This window comes from Equus asinus, chromosome 8 (genome assembly GCF_041296235.1).
Source record: "Equus asinus isolate D_3611 breed Donkey chromosome 8, EquAss-T2T_v2, whole genome shotgun sequence".
In the NCBI taxonomy this organism is placed as follows: domain Eukaryota; kingdom Metazoa; phylum Chordata; class Mammalia; order Perissodactyla; family Equidae; genus Equus; species Equus asinus.
The window spans coordinates 28401393-28427337 of record NC_091797.1 but is presented as its reverse complement, the minus strand read 5'-3'; the positions used below and the strand labels follow the sequence as shown (position 1 = coordinate 28427337).

Below are 25945 nucleotides of genomic sequence, written 5' to 3'. Positions count from 1 at the left end.
ATATATTTTATTTGAACTTCATCTCTTTGGAGGAAGGGGAACAGAGATGAGAGGAGTAAGTTAGAGATGGTCTGACAGAAAACCCAGAGGTGTGGAGAGAGAAGGAAATCCTTCACTAGAATACCTCCTGAAGGTGCAATGAGGTGAACCTGGATAGGGAATTCAGAGATAACTCTTGGTGTTTAGGATTGTGATTTGGGAGTGAGATCCCAGGGCTGAGCAAGGAGGAAGGCCAGCCAGTGGATGAGTCCCAAAGCGAGTACTGCTGGATTGTAACTAGTCTAGATCTCCTGACCAAGTGACCTCATTTGGGTGGGGAATATTTGCCTGGGGAGTTTGACCCCTTATTCCCAGTTCATCTCCTAGGGATCCTCAGTGTCATGGCCCTGGGGTGAATATGAATTCATATAGTGACGTCTCCTGTCCACTGTCCGCTGACTAGGCTGAGTCTGAGTTGGGGAGTCGGGAGGCAAAGACTCATACAGAGGCCAGTACTGCTGCCGAGGGTAAGTCTGAACCCTTGATCTGAATTTGTGCTCGGGCATGGGCTCCAGCTCTGGCTCCAGCTCAGGCTCCGGCTCCAGCTCTGGCTGCAGCTCAGATTCAGGCTCCAGCTCTGACTCGGGCTCCAACTCACGATCAAGGTTCAACTCTAGATCTAGTCCAGTCTCTCGTTCTGACTCTGGTGTGGGCTCCAGCTCCATGTCTAGGTCTGAGTCCTCCTCTGGTGTTGGCTCCTGCTTTGCGGTGAAGGCTGTACCCATCTTTTTGGGGATTTCTAGAAGATTGTTGCTCAATTTATGTCTTGAGTCTCCATTCTGAAATACATGCAATTAGATGGGTTAAAATTTCCAATAAAATTTACCTCTTGAACAGTCAAGGAGTTTCAGAATATAACAGGAGTTAAGGTACCAGAAATCATGAGTTCCTGGCAAAGTAGAAAATATTTCTGGCCTAAATCTGCTTTTTATCTTCTTTACACCCTCTGATTCCTCAGTTACTCACTATTCTTCAGGCTTGATCAATCCATAACTTCTGATTTCTCTGGCTTTTCTAGCTAGCCTGGATTTCATGGTCTACCATTTAAACAGCAGTGGTCTTGGCAGCATTCTGAAACATCTTTTCTTCTTGATCTTACTTGTCTTTCCAACCCCCAATGTAATCCTTGGCAGGGCATGGAAGGCCCTCATGGCCTGGCCTCTTGCCATCTTCTTTAGCTTTATCTCCATCTGTAGTCCCCACCCTTTGCTCTAGCCATAAAATTAACCAAAGATGTTTGACTATTTACCTTTGCTCATGCTACTCCCTGTGCCTGCCTTGTCCTTCTCCATCTTGGCCACATACACTTATTCCTTATTCCAGATTCAGATCAAAGATGACCACCCAGAATCTTAGCTTCCTTTGTGTCCCAACTGTACCTCATTCACACCTCTATCATAGTGCCACTAATGTAGTGCCTTATTTATTTACAAATCTATCTCCCCTTTAGACTCTAAGCTCCTTGCGGTAAGGCAGTGCCTGGTTCTTGATCTCCTCAGTACCAAGCACTGAGCCTGTCACTCGGCAGATGCCCCGCAGGCTTGGTGAATCAGCCTTACAGCAGCATTCCGCAGAATCAACAACTTTGGCCTTTCCTGAAACATTGTCTTCTCTTCCACCATATGACACTCTCTTGCTTTTCCTCCTTCCTTCCTGGTCTCTTTGTTGTCTCCTGAACTTCTTCTGGGCTTCTAAATGTTGACTTGCCCCATGGTTTGATCCTGGGACCCTTCTCTTCTCCATCTACACTCCCCCCATAGGCAATTAGTCCCATAATTTTCATTACCATCTATGTGCCAATGACTTTTTGGTTATAACCCTTCCCCGATCTGCTGGTTCGTATATCCACTTCCATTCTTGACATCTGCACTTGGATGTTTAATAGGCATCTTGAATTTAATACATCTGAAATAGAACTTGCTCCTCTCCTAGTCTTCCCTAGCTTAAATGCTAGAAAAAAAATTGACATACTCAATATCAAGTCTTAATATAAGTCCTGATAAGGATGTTAATAAACTAGGAAAATACTTTTAAAAAACATAGTAAATATAATGTCTGTCTTAAGCCAACTGTCACCACTAGTCTTAATGGAGATACATAAGAAGCTTTTCTCATTAAATTCAGGAGTAAGACAAGACTCACCACTGTTACTTAAATTGTTCTGGGAGGTCTAGCTAATGCCATAATATATGATACTGAAATAAGAATTCTAACAATTGAAAAATAAGAGATTTATATTATTTGTAGAAAATATTTTTCTACCTAGAAAACTCAAGAGAATTAACAATAAAACTTCTTATGACTAGTAAAAGAATTCACAAAGGTGGCCAAATAATTAAATAAAAATCAATAGGTCTTCTATATGCTAGCAATTGCCAGTTAGAAAATATAATGAAAAAGAAGATTCATTTTAAAAAGCAATGCAAATGTAAAACATAAAGCATAAAGTATCTAGGATTTGTCTACATGAAGAAAGTCACAAAACCCTACTATGAAAGCAACATTTAAAAAGTCTGAATATCATATTAAGAATCTACAAGAACGTAGAAAGAAAAGATAAATGAAATGACTGGGTCAGAAATATCCTCTGCAATGGAGGAAATACAGGCATCGTGATTGACACCATGAGCTGTGGAATCAGTTTAATGCAACAAGGATTAAATGCAAAGATTTAATGTAATAGATGAATAAATAAATAAAATTAAAAGACTGACTAAATGTAGAGACGGCCCATGTTCCTGGATAGGAAGAACAAACACTGTAAAGATATCAACTCTCACATTATTGTCTATTTTCAATCCTATTCTAATGAGAATTCCAACAGGTGCTTTTGGGCGGAGGTGATGATGAAAGATTCAAAAGTTTGTTTGGTAGAGTAAATTGTTGAGAATGACTTAGCAAATTTTGAAATAGAGCACTGATGACACAGGACATCTTAACTAGTGTTAAAAGGTATTATAAAGTAGTAGTAATTAAAACAGTGTGATACTAAAGTCACTCAGAACAATGAAACCAAAAACTAAGCAAGAAGTAGACTTTAGTTTTCATAGGAATATAATATTTTGTGAAAACAGCATCTCAAATCAGTGGAGGAAGGGAGGCTTATTCAATAGATGGGATAGCTCAGATGGTTAGCTATATAGATAAAAAATAAAGATTACTCGTCAACACTGTACACTGAAGTACATTCTAACTAGATTAAAGAGTATAATAGGGGCCAGCCCCATGGCTGAGTGGTTAAGTTCGCATACTCCGCTTCGGTGGCCCAGGGTTTCACCGATTTGGATCCTGGGCGTGGACATGGCACCGCTTGTCAAGCCACGCTGAGGCGGTGTCCCACATGCCACAACTGGAAGGACCCACAACTAAAATATACAACTATGTACTGGGGAGATTTGGGAGAAAAAAGCAATTAAAAAAACAAAGATTGGCAACAGTTGTTAGCTCAGGTGCCAACCTTTAAAAAAAAGAAAAGAGTATAATATATTAAAAAAAATAATAAAAATCTAGAAGAAGATATAAATTAGTATTTATTTATTTCCTAAGTGAGAATGACATTCTAAACAAAGACCAAATGGAAAATAAGAAAAAGAAAGATTAATATAGGAAAGACTACGTAATACATAAAAGCAAATATGTCAAGTGTGTCATAATTATAAATCAAATAGAGAAACTTCCACTTATAGTAAAGGCAGACTACACAATTCAGACCAACCCTCCTGCTGAGGACCACTAGGAGAGCGGGGTAAAATATTTTAAAATTTCTGCTTGGAGGAATCATAAATCTAACAAAATTGTGAAGAACTACCAGGCCAAGATTTGGCAAAAAGTAGAAATCTAGAGAGGTGAGTCTGGCATTTGGGGCCACTTCTGTAGAGGGTATTTGATGATCCAGAAGTGGCACATATAAGCTGAGCAGTGCTTTTGACAACCTTAAGGGCTTAGGTTGCCAAAATTGGATTCCAGGGTCTGCCAAAGGAGGGGCTATGGTAACCCTTCCCATAGACTGCATCTGGGCTTTGGGTTAACTGGATGGCCTAGAGGACCTCAAGTCCTGAAATCAGATCAAAGTGACCCTATATTGCGACTGGCAAAACAATCAAATTCTGTCCGGAAGAAAAATATCATCCTGGGTCTCAAGTTATTTCTATAAATATTTTCCAAATACAATGTCTGGCACACACCCAAAGATTACCGGGCACATTAGACTTTGATAGTGAAGGATGCATGCTGAACCTAAAAGTATGGTTCCTGTACCAGTAGCATCAACATTACCTGGTAACTTGTTAGCAATGCAAGTTCTCAGGCCCCAACCCAGACCCACTGAATCAGAAATGCAGGGGATTGGGGCCCAGAGGGGCCCAGAAGTCTGTGTTTCAACAGCATAATTTGGTGATTCTGATGCATACTAAAGTTTGAGAACCACTGGAAGTCTCCAAGCATAAGTAGGAGGACCTCTGGTCAGAGATGTTGACAAGAGAATTCTTGCTCCAGGTGGGGATGGATCTAAGAAGCTCGGAGGTTTCTTCCAGTTTAAAGGTTTTGTGACTCTATGCTTTTATAAATGGGAGTGGACGATAGAGCAGAATAGAGAAAATATGTTCAAATTAGCTATTGAGGAAAAAGTTGTTCTGGATAGGCAGAGGCACATAACATGTGAGAACTCTCAACAAAGCAAGGGAAAAACTTGGTAATATGTTAGTTAAAAAAAGAGATAGAAAGATTCTCCAAAAATTAAAAATAGAAATACCTTATGACCCAGCCATCCCACTACTGGGTATCTATCCAAAGAACTTGAAATCAGCAATTCCAGAAGTCCCATGCACCCCTATGTTCATCGCAGCATTATTTACAATAGCCAAGACGTGGAAGCAACCTAAAAGCCCATCAACTGATGATTGGATAAATAAGATATGGTATATATATATATAATGGAATACTACTCAGCCATTAAAAAAGATAAAATCGTCCCATTCACAACAACATGGATGGACCTTGAAGGTATTATGTTAAGTGAAATAAACCAGGTGGAGAAAGACGAAATCTGTATGACTCCACTCATAGGTGAAAGTTAAACAGAGAGACAAAGAGAACTGATTGGTGGTTCCCAAGGGAAAAGGGGTTGGGGGGAGGGCACAAAGGGTGAAGTGGTGCACCTACAACACGACTAACAATAATGTACAACTGAAATTTCACAAGGTTGAAAACTATCATAATCTCAACAAAAAGTTAAAAAAAAAAAAGAGATAGAAAAAGACCATATTTTACAAGCTTGGGTATTTTTTACTTCTTAAAGTTTTTAAAAACACATTACTCTGGGAATACTTTTCTTGTCATAAAAAATTCAAACATGGTTGAAATGTAGTAAGTCAAAGAATCAGGGGTTTAATTAAAAAATAATTTCCAGTCAGTAGATAATATTTTGGTGCCCATCTGTGTTTTAATTTCCTTTTTGGTGGGAAACATTTCACCTGCATAGAGACTGACTGAACACCCTGAAGTAGGCCCAGGTCTTTGCTTACTATTAGTAAATGGCTAAAAATTCTGGCTTCTCTATCATTCCCCTTTGTATTTGGTCAGGCTGAGTATATTTCCTATTACTCACAATGTAAATAATAGCCAAAGTGTTAGACTGGCAGACTTTTACTAGTTCATCAGATTTATTATTCATCCCAAGGTGTAGGGTGTGAGTGGATTCTAAAGGTATAGCTAGGGAAGATATTTAAAATATTTAGTAGTTGGCATGGGACTGGTATTAACCATGGTTGCTGTAAAAGGATCCTTGAGGCCTCTGCTGGGTTGGGGAACCCTCGCTTCAGTTGGGAGAGGGTCCTGGATGGTCCAGATGCCGTAGCAGTGGGGGAACCTGGGACTCAGGTCCACTGCTATTTACCAACCAGTAAGGGAGCATTTCAACATCTCAAAGTCTGGCACAGCCATACTCAAAAACCTTTCCTAGATGTTGCTCATCTCTATCTGATTGGGTGTCTCCACCCCCGCCACCCCGCACCCCTCCCCTGACCCCCAACCCTGATGCCTCACATCATCCAACCTTGTCTGTTTCTGAGTAGGTTTCCTGTATCACTGTCTCAGACTCATCCATGCTTAACTCGGAGGACTCTGGAAAGCTCCTTGGCAGGGCAAACAGCACAGCGTCGTGGACGGTGAGAAACAGCTGGGCCTTGGTGATGCCAGCGTCAAAGAAATCATTCCTCTCAAATGCCCTGACAACAGAAGCTACAAACCAAACCCAGAACACACACAGGGTAAGACACCTAGGGAGGAGAGCCCCCAGGGTGCAAAACATAGCCCTCTCCTAGGGTGAAGGGTACTCACAGTGACACCCTGCTATGAGCACCAAAATGTAGGCGTTTTGGAAAGCATTGCACATCTGCGGAGAAAGAGTAAATCAGTGTTAAGAGATCTTCATACCCACCAGGAAAGGGTCTTCTAATTAGCTGAGTATTAGAACCCCTTCGGCCATTCACTTTTCTGGGGTATATGTACCTTTGCATTTCTTTTCAGCTCTATAAACATTTGATGAGTGGACTTCTGTATGCTAGGAAATGTCTAAAGTGCTGGGAATACAAAAGAGAATCAGACAGTCTCATGTGGGGTGGGGAGTGAGAGGGAGGGTTGCCCATGGTCTCAAGTGGGGAACCAGTTCGCATAAAGAGATAATGTTTGTGTGAGGACAGGGCTAGATAGAGAAAGGCACAGGTGTGATGGGAACACTGCAGCCGCCTCAGGAACAGCCAGATATTGGTATTACTGCTTAGAGTTTGCACGTGATCCCCTTCTCCCTGGAGTTCACTGAGCAGAGGGGGCAAAACGTGGCCCCGAGATGGGCAAGTGATACAGGAGGGAATGGAATTCAGGAACCCTGAGGGTCATATTCAGAGCTTCCCTACAAAGTTGCATTTGCCTTTAGTAAAACATCAGAGACTTAGTATGAGATTAATAAACATCAGATACTGACCTCAAGTTTACTTCAGCCACTATACATGCTCTGGGACAATAAATCTTAATGTTCAATTCAAAGCAAGTCAATATTAACCTTAATACTCTAAAATTAAATAGACTGTAACCCTGAGCGCTAAGTTACAATGTCAAAAGAAACAAAACAGACAGCCTCTGCTTCTTTCACTATCAAGAGGAAACAAGAAAGTCTCTCTTGATTATATGGTAAATCATAAAGTCATTTGGTAAAGAGCCCAAATGGACAAACTCTAAATGACAAGTGATGGGAGAGTGGAATCCTATGAATTGGGAAGAAGCTTAAATTGAGTGATTGTCTCTAAGAAGAACGATTGCTGGGATTTTTCTTAGTAAGTTTAAGTTTTCAATTATGAAGTAAACAGAGCCTGATGATTTCCTCCAATGAGGCGTTATAGAACAATTACAAAAGGAATGAAGAAAACTGTCTTTTTTAAGTGTAAATTTTAAGTGCACCATGATTCTCTGAAGGCTGTAAACTAGAGGTATCTGACATAGCCTCCGTTTTGGGGCTGGAGCAGAAAGTCATCAGCATACGCCAGGTGTGGATGACTCATGCCGAGGACCAGAACATATGGTGCCGCCACAAAAAAGGAAGGCAAGAGAGCAGAGAGGAGGAGAGGATGGCTTAGCCATACCATAGAGCATGGATAGGGTGATAGAAAGTCAGAGGCTTTAAGTTCCAATGCTGGACAGGCCACTTACTAGCTACGAGTCTAGGACTCTCAGGGGGAAATGTGGCTTGTCCCTCAGGGCTATTGTGAGCATGAAATGAGATAGTGTATATAAATGTGGCATGTAGGAGGCATTCAATAGCATAGCTTGAGTGAAATCTAAAGTTAACAACCCCTGTGCAAGACTGGGAGAAGAGAACACTGCCCAGGAGAACGTTCGAAGATGAAAAAGCCCAAAAGACCAGAGGTTATCAAGGATACTTGAGTGTGGAAATGGGGTGGGAAAAAGGGTCTCAGATGGGAAAGCCGTTAACGTTGATCTCTTCCAAGCCTCTCATTCTATAGATGAGGAAACCAAGACCCAGCGCAATTTAGTGAGTTGCCTCCGGTGAGATAGACAGTGGTCAGCAGTAAAGCAGGACAGAGCTCACATCCCTGGACCAGCCAGGATTCTTCCTATTGCCTCAGACCAAAGAGGAGCTGGACTCACTTAAGCGGGAACTGTATTTCGTTAGAAACAAGAAGGGATGATAAAATAGGATCTGAGGATGAAAGAAGGAAAATCAGCCAAAGGAGCAAAGCTCAAAAAAAGGTGGGTGCCATCAGAGGCAGGAGGAGAGTGTCCAGGATGTTTAAACCTGAGCCATCGCCCACAGGAGCAAGAGTGAGATAGAGGGTTGTAAACTGAGATAAGCCGGCTGAAAAAAAGATGTTGTACTTATGAGACATTAAAGCAATAAAACCAATATGGTTAGTTGTGCATTTAGACTGTCTATATTGTATAAGAAGGACAGAAATGAAAACTGTTAGAAAAACCAGAGAGTGGGAGAGAAGCCCGGATTCGGACACAGCTTTTGAAGGAAAAAATCTTCCTGCCCTTTTCACCCAAAGATGCAGGCAATGAAGGGGGAACTGGGGAAATGCCTATAGGTCCTTATCGGGCAGCCTCAGGCTCGGGGTGTCATTTCATCACGACTTCTTCAAATCTGAGTGCTTCTGCAATGCCCAGCTCAGAGCAGCTGAACAGTGGAGAATTCTTGGTGAGCTTTTTTTCTGAGCATTTGGACCCATTCCTTGAATAGATTTACAGCTAACTCTCAGAATATACCGGGAGTTGCTGGGTGTAGCACAGATTGCTGTTTCAATGGTGTTAAGAGGTTCCTATTTTTCGTTCCTTGAGAAATAATGTGCCAGGCTTAGGAAACCAACCCCAGTCCAACAAAGCAGAATTGGTTCATTTTCTTTTTATTCTGGTTGACCTGAAACTATCTTCAGTGTCCCAGTTTCTAGTGGCCTTGGAGTCACATAGCAGCTGATCAGTAACTAACAGGACTCAGTCAGGATCAGAGCTAGTGGGGGCGGGGGGGAAGAAGGGGATCAGAGCTCGCGTAAAAGCCTCCCCTGTACTCACCTGTCTTAACACGACTGAAGCCTGTGAATCCACAAAATGCACCATGGAGAAATCCAGGATGATGGTGTGGGTCATGGGGAGAAGAGACGTGTTTGAGCAAGGGATGAGCGATCTGTTCCTGACCTGACTTTCAGCAGCATTAGGCTTTGAGCTGTTTCTAGAGGGGTTGTGAGGAAGCCAAGCATTCTCCACGTCCTCATGGTTTTGCCCTTGGTTTCTGTGAGACACGGAAGACGCTGCGTAGGGTACTTGTTCGTTGGACACAGTTTGGCTCATGTCTGCGCTCTCCAAACGTGAGCAGCGGATCAGGTTAATGGAGGATGAGTCGCGGTCCCGTTTACTTTCATATCGTTCTGTGTAAACAACCTGGGACAACAGAGTTAGGGGAGGACCGTGAGAAGACTCACACAAGGGTTGGAAGTACTTGCAACTACGCTGTTTCTATCTACTCACTCACTTCCCTCCCTCTTAGGAAGCTTCTCTACAGACCAGGTACTATACATTTTTTACTTGGATATCTCATTGTCACTTCAAGCTCCTGACTAAAACCACATTCAGCTTTCCTTCCCCTCACCACTCACAGCATCCCCCTCCCAACTTCCCTATGTGCATCAGTGACATCATCATTGTCTTAGTGAGCCAGACTTAAAATCATCTTTGATTTATTCCTTTCTCTCATCCCTGGGTTCTAGTTAGTCTCCAGTGCCTACTAATACTTTGCTTGAAGTATCTCTTCCATCAGTCCCTTTTCTCAACACCTCCTTTTCTGAGTGAAACAGTCTCTGTCAGACTTCCTTAAGGAGACAAAAATTACTTGAGCAGGGCTGTCTTTACCTTTCACTCCTTTCATCCTCCTAATAGGCTTGGAGTGCCTGACATAGCTAAAGGACGGTACCAAGCACCAGGAGTGCAACAGCATGCAAGATGTGAATGCTGACTCTGCAGTCACAGGGACCATTTCTACCTGGGGAGAGGCCATGTGTCCATTCAGGGGATAAAAACCAACATTTATGAACAAGAACGATAAGGCACATAGGAAAATGAAAGAGTTCATTTGCTAGAGTGGTATGATTGGGGTGTTTTTTTTTTTAAATCTGTTGTTCTAATAATGTTGCTTATGAAATAAATTTTAAAAAAAGGTAAAGATATAGGAGGCCACCCAGTGGCATAGTGGTTAAATTCACTTTGGTGGCCTGGGGTTCATGGGTTCGAATCCTGGGCGTGGACCTACACACCACTCATCAAGCCATGCTATGGTGGCATCCCACATACAAAATAGAGGAAGATTGGCTCAGATGTTAGCTTAGGGCCAATCTTCCTAAGCAAAAAAAAAACCCAAAAAACAAAAAACAGAGTAAAGATAAAAACTATACATGATAGTATATATTATACAGCAAAAAAAAAAAAAAAAAAAATGATGTAGACAGATAATATTACAGTTTAAAGGAGAGAGGTGTTCCCTAAGGCTCGAAGGTCACTGAGGCCAGGCCTTTGGGGGATAGCTGAGGACTATCTCAGTATAGCTCAGGATAGCTCAGTGGTGGGGAGATGCAAAGTCCTTCAGACAGAAGGATACCTCTGAGAGCCTCTCTTATGCCTCCTTCATGTACTCTACTCTTGTCTTTGAAGGGCTTTCCCATCTACTCATGCCGTGCCTGCGTGAACTTGCTTTGGAGGCCAAGCCTCTTACTTTGAGGACCCTATACTTATATCTACCTCAGTGTCTTTGTCCAGGCCTATCCATGGACTGGGAGTCCTTTTATTCAACCTGACATAAACCCAAATTTCTCTCTCCTGCTCAGCTTAAGTCCACTGCTACCATGACGTTTCTCTGACTTTTTGAGCTCATGCCTGAAGTCTCTTCACCTGAAGTCTTAGAGTTGTAAGAATCTAAATACACAATTTAGAACATAATGATATACTGTGTGGTATGGTCTACTATCTATTTTATCAATTTTAAGATGTGCTACTACTTTTTGCACTATCAAGAAGGAAAAAAATCCTGCAAATTAAACTATGACATGCCATCAATTGCACAATGTATCCACATTTAAGAGATGGGAAAAAAATGTATATCTTAGGATTGATAAAATACAATAATATCCTTACATGTCAAATTAATAGAGAGTTGTCTCCCTAGCTGGATTTAAAACTCTTATAAACTGCTTCAAAATAATCACGTGATTTTGAGGAGCTATTGGTGGGTGGGGGTATGGATGAAATAAGATTATGTATGAATTGATAAATCTTAAAGTGGACGGCAAGTACATAGAGGCTCATTATATTTGTTTCTACTTTTGTATGTGTTCAAAATTTTCCATGAAAAAACATTTTTTTAAAGAACAACCTGGATGAACCTTGAGGACATTATGCTAAGAGAAATAAATATCACAAATAGACAAATACCGTCTGATTCCTCTCAGATGAGGTATATGGATGTCAAATTCGTAGAAACGGAAAGTGGAATGGTGGTGGCTAGGGGTGGGGGAGGAGGGAATGGGGGGGCTGTTGTTTAATGGGTACAGAGCTCCAGTTTTGCAAGCTGAGAAAGTTAAGGGGCTGGCCGGTGGCGCAGCGGTTAAGTTCCCCTTTGGCGGCCCAGGGTTCGCCAGTTCGGATCCTGGGTGCGGACATGGCACCGCTTGGCAAGCCATGCTGTGGTAGGCATCCCATATATAAAGTAGAGGAAGATGGGCACAGATGTTAGCTCAGGGCCAGTCTTCCTCAGCAAAAAGAGGAGGATTGGCAGCAGTTAGCTCAGGGCTGATCTTCCTCAAAAAACAAAGAAACAAAAAAAAACCGGTCAAAATGGTAAATATTATGTTATACCTTTTTTGCCACAATGAAAAAGAGCTACCTGAAGACAAACACCCTTAAAAATTCTTTTTCCTTTTTCATAGTGTCATAGCTCTGGCACGCAGTAGGAGCTCAATAAATAGTAGATGATCCTATTCTGCTCTCAAGAGTATTTGCTGATGTCCTGTAAAGAGCCTCTACAATACTCAGTGCAGTGTGTATTCAAAACAAAAATTAGACACAGCCTTGCTTCTGTCCCCTTGGCAGGGAAGTGGGTATTTTCAGAGAACTCAGTAGAACCTACGCTCCATTAGGGTGATGGGAACGAGCGTGGGCGCTCGGTGTCTGCAGGTGCCTACGTGAAGAGGGGCATGGGAGGTGTTTGTGTGTGGGGAGAAACCTCCGTGTGCGTGTGGAGATAGAGCTGCCCCTCTAAGAGGGTGTAGCTAGAGACTGGGTGAAAGGCCCCAAAGCTGGGAACGAGCAGCCTTGCTCTGGGGACAGGGAACATTTCGACCAAGTCCGAGTTGGAAATAGTGAATGCTTTGTAACTCATCAGCTAAAATAACCTTCAGATAGACTCCCCGCCTGTGCTTATCCGCCCTCCACCCTCCGCCGTCAGTTCCTTGGTCACAGGCAGACATTGGGAGACGCCGGCAGGTCCTTGAGACCCCCAGCCACCTTGACCCTGCCTTAGCTGGAATTAGGACACAGTCTTTAAGTCACTTATTTTCAGAACTCTAAAGCCAGGCAGCTGAAAGTCAGGGAAATAGGTCCAGCTGGGAAATTACTGACACCCTCCATAGGCAAACTCCTTGTGCTCAGATAGGTCGCTGGCCATTGAGTAGGGACTCTTGCAAGAGTCCGAACATCTCCTCCTGTCTACTTTCAGGTCAAGATCTGAACCTCAAAGGAAAACCTGTGTCTTCATTTCTGAGCAGAAACCTTTGGTTTCCAAGTACCCTTGATACATCTAAGATTCAAATTCCCTGAGGGGGATTGGATTTTCTTGCCTTTCTTTTTTTTGAAAAACAAACAAAAAAACTACTGTGTGCTTGTTTATAAAATGTAAAGAAAAATGCAGAAAAGGTGTTTCTAACCCTGGGCGGGGGCTCCGGTTCATCACAGTTGCAGTGACAGCGACACATCTTTTCTTCCTGTGAGTTGTCTTCACTCTGATTAAACAGGCCGAAAACTTCTTCTTCTTTGAGAGGCACCCTCACCATTTCAACCTGAAAGACATGAGAGGGGTCTCATGCAGAGGGGGAACAGTGGAGGAGAGGGGTCCTGGGGGAGAGGTGGGGAGCAGGTGAGGAAAGGCAGGGGGAGGAAAGCCATTACCTCTTTTAACAGCTTCTGCTTGAGTTCGTGAACATTGACGTAGGTGATGGAGTTGCAGCACTGGAAGATTTTCACTCCAGGAATGTTCATAACCTGCAAGACAAATGTCCAGATGAGGGAAATTTCTCAGCTCCTTTGGGAGTGAGAAAAAAAAATCTTTAGAACCTCCTGGAGAATCTGTATTCTTCTCTGTAAGAGGCAAGGACTAGCAAATTCCTTCCTCCCATTTTCATCCCCTGCTTTCTTCTTTTCCCCTCCATTTCCTCACTCCTCTCTTTTTCTTGGCCTTCCTCCCCCTAAAGTACATTTCTAAATTATCCTTAGCTGGCTGCTATTCTCTAAGGATTTACCTACGGAAGTTACCCGGCTCTACCCTTGTGCATCACTTTCCCCGCCTTTGTAATTGTGTATCTGTAGTGCAGCAAACAACAGCAAAGGGATTTTGTAGAAGAACTAAGCAGCAGGCCTGGTCCACCCCATCCTTCGGGCAAAGGAGTGGGACTGACTTAGATTCTTACCTCCCGATAGTCATTGATGCTTCTATAAATGTTGGTGTTAGGGATCTGACCCAGGAGGAGAATCTTAGTTCTGAAAGGAAATGCGTTTGCCTTTAGGTCACAGTTGCCCTACCTTGCCATGGCCAACCTCCTATTACCTGCGACAAAGTACCTGTGTGACTGAACGGTGATGACGAAGAAGGCAAAAGCTACTGAAACAAGTAGCCCAACGTCCAGTCCCAGGAAAATGGCAGATGTGAACGTCACCATCCAAATAATCTTATGGAAAAGGGAAAAGGAAGACCATGATAACAAGCAGAGCTGAGAACATCGCCAGTCCCATCAACTAACCTTCACCCTCTCCCTCCCGAGACCTGGGATTTAGAGAACAAATTCCACAGCCACGTGGACAGATGCCATCACAAATGATTGGGTCCCAAGGCTGCCTGGCAATTCTTTTATGCATCCTTGATCACTTCTCTCTTGAAACTTCAGTTTCCTCATGTGCAAAATGTGGATAATAATATCTACTTTACAGTCTTTGTTGAGATTAGAAATACCATTTGTAAAACAACCCAGAACACACCAAATGGTAGTTGCTATTTTAAGACCTACAATAGTTACTGAGGATCTTTAACTTTCTTTTCAAGCCTGACTCCACCACCTTGTCCATCACCGTCAGCAGGTGACTTGACTTTCATCTTCACAGAGAAGATAGGCTGAAACTCCCTTAAATATTTACTTCCCCCTCCACCGGCCACTTGTTAGTGTCTGCACTCAACTTCGCCTCATGCACTCCAGTCCTGTTGGAAGTCTATCCCTCCTCCCAGGACTAGAAGCTCTACCTATGCCCTGGGCCACATACCCTCTTAGCTCCTCGGGGACAAAGATCCAAAAACTTATCCCCTTTCGCATCTCTTTGCCTCTACTGGGTCCTGCTCTCACTGTGTTACATCCCCTATCCTTTATTTCTTGCTGTTTCCCCTCTCTGTCCCCTAGTTTTGTGCTCTAGAGAGAAGGAGGGTGCTCCATCGCTTATTCTGCCTGGCAAGACACCTCTTTCTCTTATTAGGATTTGTGTCTCCTATCCTGGAGTGTATTTACATAAACTGGATTAAAATTTATTCACATATGCAACATATGGCAAACTCTTTTTCATAGATTTGTATGTATCTGTAGCCACTTACTTAATACCTTTTAATTTAATTTTGCATATTTGGGAAAGGTCTCGGTATTTCCATGCACCAAAAACCTTGACTCCCTTTTTTTAAAGCAAAAGTAGAGTACTAGGCATCAAAGAATTGCTAGCGTCCTTCATATCCGTGGCTGAGCTCTTTTTGTTTGCTCTCTTTCTGTCTCTCCAACCTTCCCCTCTATCCTTCCCTTCCTCGGCCAGCGCATCTACACTCACACAGTCATATTGGTTCTGCCTCCACAGATCAGGTAGGTTGTAAATGGTGTCAAGGTATGGTAGGAGGTTGCTCAGAATAATACCAGCCAGCACAGCCTGTGGGGAAAAGAGAAACTCTGCTTCATTTTCCCTTCAAGGGTACAACTCCCAAATCTCCACAAAGGAACCACAAAAGGTTAGTCAGCCTTGGCACTCAGAGATATTGTGCATTGATATTTCACAAAAATACCATGTCCAAGCTTCAACTCATGGTCTAATCACATAAGTATTCTCCACGTTCTTCTCTGCTCTCCTCCATAATAATTTATCAAACACACAAGACAAGGTGAGGTCAAGGCCAAGGCCTGACTGATTTGGCCAGTAAAGCTACAACAAGCCCCTTTTATATTCACCTTATTTATTACTTACAGAGCGCGAGGAGGAATAGTGAAAGGTTACAGTCATCCAGGCCCCTCTGTTCCAGTGTTGTCACCTTTGATGTATGGGACAGACCCATGGTGAACTGGCACCTCCGGCTTCTGGGCCTTGCTTTGTATAGTTTGCTTGACATTTCTATGTTCCTAGAAACCGTTCTCAGATGGGATGGCAGATTAAGGGAGCTTCCACTTACAGAAACTCTAAAATAGTTTCAATTGGACTTTTGTTCCAGTCTAATCATGAGACACTATAGTTATTTCAACAATGAGGAACTATTTTTTTTTTGTCCGTCAAATTAAATAGACAAATCTGAAACATGGAAAACATCCCATATATATAGTTTTTGAGTGTAAAAAGATCTTGCCCTTTTGGAAAATAATTCAGCAATATTCTAAGAAATGCTGATATGCTTTCCCACACAAATTTTGTTCTATTTTAGAAGTCTGTCCTAAATGTAGAGAAAGGTAGATGTACAAAATTACTCATTGTTGTGTTATTTATAGTAACCAAAATTCAGACAACCTAATTTCTCAATAATAAGAAAATGATTAAATCAGTTATACAATGGAGTATCATGCTATATATTAAATAAAATCAAGAACATAAAATTGTGTGTACAGTTAGGCCACAACTATGCAAAGTAATACCTATTCATAGAAAATAATGTTGGTTAGATATTTGCCAAAATGTTAATAGTGGTTTATTTGTGATTGTGGATGACATTTTTATCTACTACGAATTTTCCAAAGTTTTAAAAATAAGCATGTCCACTTTTCTAATGGAAAGGATGTTTCTTAAATATGAGAAAATGAAGATCTGTGCTCATACAGATGTAAAACTCTTCAGGGCCTCAAAGTAGAATCTAACCTACTTTCAGAAACATTTTCTGGTGTTCCTGAAGTCCCTGCATCGGCTTCACGTTTCTCAGCATTTTCCTGGCCTGCCTCTCCTCTGTATACTCTGCCTTGGAATTAGAGCTGATCCTGCCACCAGGAATGGCTAGTCCAAGCTTGCTCTGGTTTTCGGAGGCTCTTCAGTGACCAGTTGGTCTCAACAGGTCACTAGAGGAGGGAAGAGCAAAGAGGAAGTCAGCGGAAATGACTTGTTTCCCATATTCACCTTCTTCCCACGGGAGGATCTCCAGACTTTGCAATTTGCAGGGGGACATGGTGGGAAGGAAAAGAAGCCCAACCTCATAGGGTTTTTGCAACATTGTTGGCTTGAAGCAGGGTGTATGAGGGGAAACAAGTCTTTTCATAAAACAATACACAGTAAAAGTTTTACCTTTCTGAATATTAAGGTAAAACATGCTCATGTGTAAAGAAGAATTAAGCTTAGGTATAATTTGCCTCATCCAAGAGATAACCATTGTTAACATTTTGGCATGTTCTGTATATTTTTTTCACACATATTGAATATGCTATTCTGTATCGTGTGTTTTAAAAATGTGGGTTGGTCTCCTTGCTAACTAGTTGAGATCCTAGCCACGATGCTCCACCAATTGCTCCAATAAGGATTTTGCAACAAGCTATCCACAGTCTTTCAAGGAAGGAAGGAATCATTTATAGTTTAATACTCAGAGAGACCCATTGTTATGATAATTCAGATATTTTGCTGATCAGATCGTGTTCACATTTTCTCACCCAGAAACATCCTAACTAGATGCTGTAAAAATAATGTGATATAACATGGTTAGCCAAAAGCAAGGGCTGTTCTGTCCCCAACATTTATAATAAAGGAGTACTACCTACTTTTAAGACTACCCTTCAGTGAATTCTGACAGATTTTTATTTGTTTCGAATTTTTAAAAATTCTTATTCTTTTAGCCATAAAGAAAGTATATCCCTATTCGAAGTAAATTATCGAGTGGCCCTCCTAAAATAAACTCTAAGAGTTATAGCACCAAAGGTACTATATAGACTAAATTCTGGAGATGACTTCTGCTGGGAATCAGAGGATAGCTTGTGTCGTGAACACAAGCTTAATCCCACCCTCCACGCATAGATTCCATGGCTGAGTTCCAAAGTCCCTGAATCACAAGAGGAGAAGGCGGTAACAGCCTTGAGGTGGTCTGCTGTGCCGAAACCTGACCTTCACCGGGTGGGATGGAGGTGTTCAAAAGGATGCAGATAACGTTTACAGCCACTCCAGCTTCACAGACTGCCACCTCAGGGTGTCACCAAGCTGCTGTACCAGGAATAAAACCTCCTCCCACCTCCCTTAGGACTATCTAAAAATGGCTAAAGGGAACATTAAGGAAATTTAAAAGGAAATTATAGTCACGGAGAATTGGTCCACATTGTAACTTTGAACAAATTGATGCCAGTAATCAATGCACCTGGCATCTCTAAATACAGGGTCATCAGTCTCACACAAAGGGAAGAAAGAGCACATAAGTATACAGAGGCATCCTCGCTGAACACAGAGTTAGGACTCAACTTTCAGACCCTGCCTTCTAGTGCTGTGAACTAACCAAGAGGCAGTGTGGCAGCGACAGGGGGAATGAGTTCACATGAATGCAGAACAAGGCCTTCTGGAAACAGTTTAGGAAAACAGATGGCATGAATGCACAATGAGTTTCTAAGCCTGTGTTGGGAATGGGCGTTCTGGCATCTGAAGTCTATTTTGGTCATCTGTAACTGAATCTTTTCTTATAAGGCTTACTTTATAGCTTAAGCAATAAAAAGAAGATTAATGAGAATGAGAATAATAACAATAATAACTAATGTTTCTTGAGCACTTATTACTAGCTCAACATTTTTCTCCATGTATTATATACATTATCTTCTTTAACTCCCAATCCTGAGAGGTAGACATTATTATTTTAAAGGAAAGGGGCTAGAGATAGGCTGGGACAGCCGTGGGGACAAGCTGAATGCACTTCTCCTCAGAGATGCCCCACCAAGAGGCAATCTGGAGATCTGGTCTTTCTTGACTTATTTATTTGATCAGTTCTACTTACGTTTGGCAGTTTGTAGAAAAAGGGTGCCACCTTCACCATCAGGAGCAGCATCACACCTGCGCCTATCAGAGATGCAAACTGAGGAGACAGAGCCGGTTGGAGAGAGACCATCAGGAATGTATTAGTCCCTGTCTGCAACTGAAGCCTTCTGCTTAGTGAGAAGCATGCCATTTTTGTCTTAAAAGGAGTTGAGTGTAACCATCCAGTATAAATGCCTTTTGTCGAACTGACATTTTCAGGTCTTGTCAAAGTGCTAAACATATACTAGGTGTTCAATGAATACTTGTTGAATGAACACAAGAATGCTTTCTGGAAAGTTCCAAATTGTCTTGGGTATTTGCATCTTTATTGTCATAGCTTTGTGCTATGAATCTGAAGTCTCCTAAAATCCAGCTCGCATGCCCTCCTAACTTGAACCCTTCCTCATACAGTTTGGAAAAGCCCTAGGAGACTCGTCACCATCAGCACTAAAATCCAACCGTTCCACTTCCGGTATCAGTAAATATCTCACCCCTCACTCTCCTGTTTGGAGCTTGGATAGCTTCCCACCTACCGGCTTCACTGGTGCTTCATCTTAAAAGTACATGGATAATCACTTCTGATTTACCTATTTCAGTTCCTCTCTGCTGCATTCCCATCAAAAAAAAGTTACAAACAGGAGTCAGGGCTGCAGATAGCAGTGCTGTCCATAGCAGCTCTTAATCCCACCCCAGCTGGGTTGACTACTCTGGGCTCCGTGTGACTTGGTAATCAGAGATTCTGGTTGGCAAATACAGGCAGAAAGCTAAGAAACATAGTTCCCTTTGCAATCTCAAGGCTCTCTGGACATAGTCGTGAACTCATTATATCCTGTATCAGTAAGTTTCCAGGGGCCGGCCCTGTGGCCAAGTGGTTAAGTTCGCACACTCCCCTTCGGTGGCCCAGGGTTTCACTGATTCGGATCCTGGGCGCGGACATGGCACCACTCGTCAGGCCTTGCTGAGGTGGCGTCCCACATGCCACAACTAGAAGGACCCACAACTAAAATATACAACTATGCACTGGGGGGATTGGAGGAGAAGAAGAAAAACAAACAAACAAAAAAAGATTGGCAACAGCTGTTAGCTCAGGTGCCAATCTTTAAAAAAACAAAAATAAAAATAGATAAATAAATAAATTTCCATTGTTTATGCCCCTAATAATAAAAAATATAAAGCAGTGTAATTCTCCACTGTGATGGGGGATGGGAGAAATAAAACTATAATCGCAAATCAAAATGATGGCGTTGACCAGCAAGAACTGAGGGAATCCCTCACATCTGAACCATTAAATGACCATTCAGCAATGATTCTCTAATTTTTCTCTGTATTACTTAGGCGTGGAAAAAAAATAACTTTCTACTGGGTTCCTTCTCACCGCTCACTGCTGTTTGCCGTATAAATGCATCACTGAAGATAATAGCAATGAGATCAACGTCCTACTTCCTTCCTTCCCCATCCCAGCTGATTCACAGCTAACGTGAGCAACCTGACATGGAAAAGTTGAGCCACGTGGGAAAAGTGTAGGAAGAAAGATTCAGGAAAATGGGTCACTACAACGGAAACTCAGGAAGTTCTAAAGGCGAAAGCTTTATACACTGTGCAACTGAAACAGGTAACTGAGGCCATAAGCTTCTCCAGCCGATGTACCTACCAGCCTGTTGCTGGACCTAATTTAAGGGTCCAGCTTCAGGCAGTCTGTTGGTACTATAGAAAAAACCTAAAAACTACTTTAATTAGCACAGGGAAAGATATCAGGACTTTTCCTTCCTGCTACTTCTTTCCTCCAAAATTCTTCTGATTATTTTTAAGGAAGCAAAGACAAGCAGATGCCAAAATAAGCTGTATAAAACCTAGATTAAAATGACCACGAATCCCATAAAATTTGCTGCTCAGAGAGGGTTGGGAGGCCTGCCAATAATTGCATGTCCCCCTTTGCTGCACAGGCAAAGGAGTGGGCTTTGGGATCGGGGTCCATCCTCCGTGGTACCGTGCCTTAGGCCGATGCTTGATGACTCAGCATCTCAGACCCAGCGCCTCAAGAGGGTCTACAGACAGCAAGCATGTAGAATTTCACATCTCTGTTTTTGCTCTGCTCTGCTTTTCCATCCTTTTTCCAGGCTTTCTTGAACAAAGACTGACTCTGCCTTCTCTCCAGGGGTTAAAGGTAACGTGAGTTCCCACAAGCCACAGACACTATCCACATGCAGACTCTCAGACAGCAATTACTCCATTAGTACTGGGTTCTGTGAAGTAGGAGAGTAGATTGCCAAATGCCGGCCAGGGCACCTGGGGTAGAAGCTATGAGTTTTGAACATCTTAGGTGACAGGCACTATGATGGGCACTATGATCATCTAATTTAATTCTCACAACTGAAAGCTTATCCTGGCCCCATTTTACAGATGAGGACTGGAGCCTCAGAAAGCAAGAGTAACTTGCCCAAGGTCACACATCTAGGAACCGCTGAATCAGGTTTCAACCACCTGAGCAGCCGGGTCCAAATCCAGGCTCTTTCTACTGTCCCATATGTTTCCTCTAAAGGGAACACATTTCTTTCTTTTATAGTAACTCATTTTTTTAAGCATTTCTGGGAGTCTGGGAATAAGGCAAGAAGGTCAGTCCTTGGAAAGCAGAGATCAAGGAAAGGAACCCAATCATGGAGAACAGGGAAGCACAGTGGTCAGAACTGGAGAAGCAGGAAGATGGAGTGGGGGACAGCCCAATTGGCCACAGGCCTGGGGCTCTTTATATCCCCTCTGCCACGGGCCTGCCAACACCTCAGGCCCAGGCCACGGCTGGAAGGGGCAATGGGTTTTGCTGCAACCAGTTCAGACGAGTGGGTTCTAGACAGGGAAAAATTAAAGTGAGATCCAGACACATCCACACAGTTTCTATTTATGCCAGATAAGAAAGACAATAAAGCAGCCCTTGGTGGCAGGTCCTATTTGAGAGCTTCAGAGCCAGCCCCTGAGCTTCGCTTTGCTATAGTCCTAAGGAACTTTGAAGAAGTGGAGGTGTTCTCAGGCAGAGTGAATCAAAAGTCCCCAGAGAGGCGGGGTGGAGGGAACACCTCACTGCTGTGGGTTAAAGAAGGCTGAATGAGTCTCAGAGGCCTTCGCCAGTGCACATCAGAAGCTCAGCATGGAGGCTGGGCAGCTCCAACGTGCAGGGCCCGGGGCCAGCAGCATTCTCTGCTTGAACCAGCAATTTGCACTGGGCAAATCGGGGTCTCAGGGAAGGGCTAACCAGCATCCCTAGGGACATGCCTCCCTGTGAAGGGTCACCGCACCGCAGAGAGAGACATCATTGGTAGGGGAGGATGCTGCATGGGAGAGCAATGCAGCAGCAGAAAACCGAATGAGAGTCACAGGCTGCCTTTGAGGCAGGCACTTTGTGGGCAGGCTAAAGGCCACTCCCAGGCGGAAGTGAAGCCCTTCTTCCTTTCCTGCATCTACACACATCCTAACACTCTTTCAATAACGCATCTAAGTCCCACTTCCTCCATCATTCTCCTTCTTGCCATATTATGGCACTTTTTATTTATTGTACTTATTCTGCACTTAATTTTACTTGCACTGTGATTTAGTTTTTTCTGTGTACATCTTTTCTCCTCAAATTTACGTTATGCTTACCTACTGAATAAACAAAGTGTGCTGTCAAAAGTTAGTGGGAACTAGTGTCTGGAATTGCCATTTCCATTTCTTCTTATCCTAAAGGCCTCTCATTTTGATTTCAAAGTTTTTGCACACTTGCATAGAACATCCTTCCTTTTAAAATAACCCAACTTCCTTCTTTCTGTCAAAGAGTAGTGGAAAAGAGCTACATCTTTTTAAAGGCCAGTGTGTCTGGCAGAAGCTCAATGACAACAAAACTCAGTCCACATAGAATGATATGATATGTTCTTACTCTAGACCCATACTCGCACCCCTGCCTAACCTTCTGACTTTTATTAGCTTTCACCTTATATTTTACCTGTATTTACCCATGGACTGTGACACTTTATCTTTCCCCATTAAAATTTAGTGTCCATTCTTCTGACACTTCAGTTTCTGGCCATGGCTATATCTTCCTACTCTGCTTCTGCGGCTTAACCTTGTCCTTGACCTCTATTGCTGTTTCTCCACCTTCTGAACCCTGACACAGTGCCTGGACTTACTCCAGTTTCCATTCTGATAGTTCTTCACTGAGCGACATAGCTCAGATGGGACACTTCCCATGTCGTCAACTTGTAAATTCTATCTAGTCAGTTCAAAACCCGTGAACATGGACTTACAAAATCTCATGCCCGCAATGAGACAGAGTTGCCTTTAGATCATTCTCTACCGTCACTCTCCCTTCCCTCTCCCCTCCCACCCACTCGTACCTTTAGTTTACTAATTCGGAATACCTGAAGAGAGCCTGACCTAGGTAATTTTCTCTTATCAAAGGTAGAGTGGTCATAAATTCCCCAGGCTCATCTAGACAAATACCTTACTCTCTATCATGAAAGCCTCTTGCCAAGCTCTTTGAGGAAGCCAGGAAAGTTCTAGTTCTGCTTCCAGGATGGAGAGAGTAGTATTATTGCTTTCCCAGACTAGGACTGAGAATAGATCTCTCCAGAGGAAAAAATGTTAATAGGTGATGGTTAGTTTACCTGAAATATTATCTTTTAGGTGTGTTACATGGAAAATAGGTTTTTGTGGTCTAATAGACAGAAACATCTCACATAGAATAATATTTCTATTGAAAATGACTTTCAAGTTCCACATTGACAAATAGCTTTTAAGACAAAATCTAAGCAAAATTAAGGCAAGCCTGAAATCCAAATTCTTCCAAGAGATCTTCCCCAACAAGCATAACGTTAAAATAGCAACATGATTAAATGAATATAATCCTCTTCTACGAATATACAGATGAATAGACATAAATATCTTTATATATTAGAGATCAAATTCTATTTCAACACACCTGTTGTCTTCCTCCAGATTTATCCTGGATAATAGTCCTGATTACAGCACCAGTAAACACACAAGATCTGAAAAATGAACTGACGACATTGCAAAGGCCGATGGCTATTAAATCCTGTAAAAAAATGGCAGTCACTTTAGGCCCACTGTTTGGTGAAGAATGCTGATTTGAGTTTGAACTAAAGGTCTGTCTATTTCTTATTATGAAGATAGAGTTGTTTACATCACTTCAGACAACAATGAAATATTCTTAGAAAGAACAAAAGGATGGCAAATCTGATTTCTGGATTAAGTTGAATCTTCATTTTTAGCTAGTGATCACAAAAGGAAAGCACTTTTTCAAAGTGAGAAAAATGAGACTTTTGCCTTATTATTCTGTTTCGCGTGATCACTAAGACTTAAAATGACAGAGAGAAACATAGTACTATTTTTCTCCCTTCCTTCTATACTAGCCCAGAAGTCCAAGAGGGACACCTCTTGTTTCCATAGTTCCCTTTTGAGTTCTAGGGAAAGGGCCAAACTCAGAATAGTTGGAGATTTAAAAAAAAATTAAAGACTATTTCTGAGAGACCAGCTTATATTAGTAGCCTGATTTTGATATTCCGTAGTATTTCTTATTGCACCTCAGTATGTGGTTGACGTCTAAGGACTTGGTGGAAAGGAAGATAAAATTAAGAGGAGAGAGACTCTGCTGGCTTGACAACATGAAGCCATATGTTATCTTCCTGCTTCCCTATACCATATCCGTTCTAGGATATGTGAATAACACTCACATTAATTCAAGTGGCTTCAAAGTTAAGTATGCCACACTTCTCAAAAAATCCTTTGGTAATTATAGTTCAAATTATAGTCCAAGTGACTCTCTGGTTACAGAAGAATCCAGTCTTCCCATCAGCAAGAGGCTCAGATTGGAGAACAAAGACTTAAGGGTCAGAGGAAAGAGAAAGGCCTGCCCTCTTACCTGGTTGGAATTGACACTGTAGTTATGGAAACTGGCAATCTTCTTGCCCAGAAATATGAGCAGAGAGGAGCTCACTAAAGCTAAGGAGCAGGCTTCTAAAATAATTTGAGGAAGAATTTTGAAATCTGGTGTTACAGGAAACACGAAGCTGGAATAAAATGGTGGAATTATTCCCGGATAGCAGGAATCATTTATTGACCCCTCCCCCACTCCATCCTTACATTGGGCAGGACTGACCCTTTTTTTAATTATCAATAAGAGATAACAATAGCGACTAAGGCATTAGCCTGCCAGCACAGCAAGCCGAGTTACAAAAGACATTAAGAGAACATGCCCTGCTGTCTTCTAGTTCAAGGTTTCTGCTGTGTGGCAAGGGCAACAAATAGGACAGGCAAAACCACAAAGATTAATGAAAAATGGCTTATTTACACCATTTGAGACCATACCCTGGTAAAAAAAAAATAGGCAGATATCACATCTAAAATGGTTTAGAGCTAAAAAGCTCAATGAATTCCCTTCTATTCACACTCAAATTTTCAGTGTATAATTTTAGTCATCGTCCTTTATACAAATTACTTCCAATTCTATCCATACTTTCCCTCCTGTAGTTTTTTTTCCCATTTTTTTATTGTGATAAAATATGCACAACATGAAACTTACCATCTTTTCCATTTTTTGTGTGTGTATAGTTCAGTGGTATTAAATACATTCATAATGTGCAACCATCACCACCATCCACTCTATAACTCTTTTCGTCTTGTAAAATGGAAACTCTATATCCGTTAATCAATGTCTCCTTTCCCCTCCACCACCCCAGCCCTGGCAACCACCATTATACTTTCTGTCTGTATGATTTGCTGCTCTAAGCATCTCATATAAGTGAAATAATGCAGTATTTATCTTTTTGTGATTGGCTTATTTCACTTAGCATAATGTCCTCAAGCTTCATCCGTGTTGTAGTATATGTCAGAATTTCCTTCCTTTTTAAGACGGAATAATATTCTATTACATATATGCACCACATTTTGCTTATCCATTCATCTGTTAATGGTCACTTACAGTTTCTTCCACATTTTAGCTATTGTGAATAATGCCGCTATGAACATGAGTGCACAAATATCTCTTTGAGATCCTACTTTCAATTTTGGGGTTTATGTATCCAGAAGTAGAATTGCTGGAACATATGGTATTTCTATTTTTAATTTTTTGAGGAACCGCCATACTGCTTTCCAGAGTGGCTGTACCATTTTACATTGCCACTCACAGTGCACAAAGGTTCCATATTCTCCACATTGTCACTAACACTTGTTATTTTCTGTCTTTTTTTTTTAATAGTAGCCATCCTAATGCATATGAGGTGGTATCTCGTAGTTTTGATTTGTATTTCCCAAATGATGAGTGATGTTGAGCATCTTATTATGTGTTTATTGGCCATTTGTATATTTTCTCTGGAAAAATGTCTGTTCAAGTCCTTCC

At 42.0% G+C, this 25945-nt stretch overlaps 1 protein-coding gene across 1 annotated transcript in view; it reads right to left on the bottom strand.

Moving 5' to 3' along the window:
• SLC26A8 (solute carrier family 26 member 8) overlaps nucleotides 1-25945 on the bottom strand; it is a 67436-nt gene continuing 41491 nt past the window's right edge. Inside the window, exons 9-20 of the mRNA XM_014830922.3 lie at nucleotides 24470-24617; nucleotides 23510-23623; nucleotides 18545-18622; nucleotides 15166-15261; nucleotides 13927-14033; nucleotides 13776-13845; nucleotides 13258-13350; nucleotides 13017-13148; nucleotides 9121-9486; nucleotides 6376-6430; nucleotides 6092-6276; nucleotides 1-818 (exon numbers count right to left, since the gene is read on the bottom strand). Of these exons, the coding sequence (XP_014686408.1) occupies nucleotides 363-818; nucleotides 6092-6276; nucleotides 6376-6430; nucleotides 9121-9486; nucleotides 13017-13148; nucleotides 13258-13350; nucleotides 13776-13845; nucleotides 13927-14033; nucleotides 15166-15261; nucleotides 18545-18622; nucleotides 23510-23623; nucleotides 24470-24617 (1900 nt within the window). The 3' untranslated portion in view covers nucleotides 1-362. The remainder of the gene's footprint in view (nucleotides 819-6091; nucleotides 6277-6375; nucleotides 6431-9120; nucleotides 9487-13016; nucleotides 13149-13257; nucleotides 13351-13775; nucleotides 13846-13926; nucleotides 14034-15165; nucleotides 15262-18544; nucleotides 18623-23509; nucleotides 23624-24469; nucleotides 24618-25945) is intronic.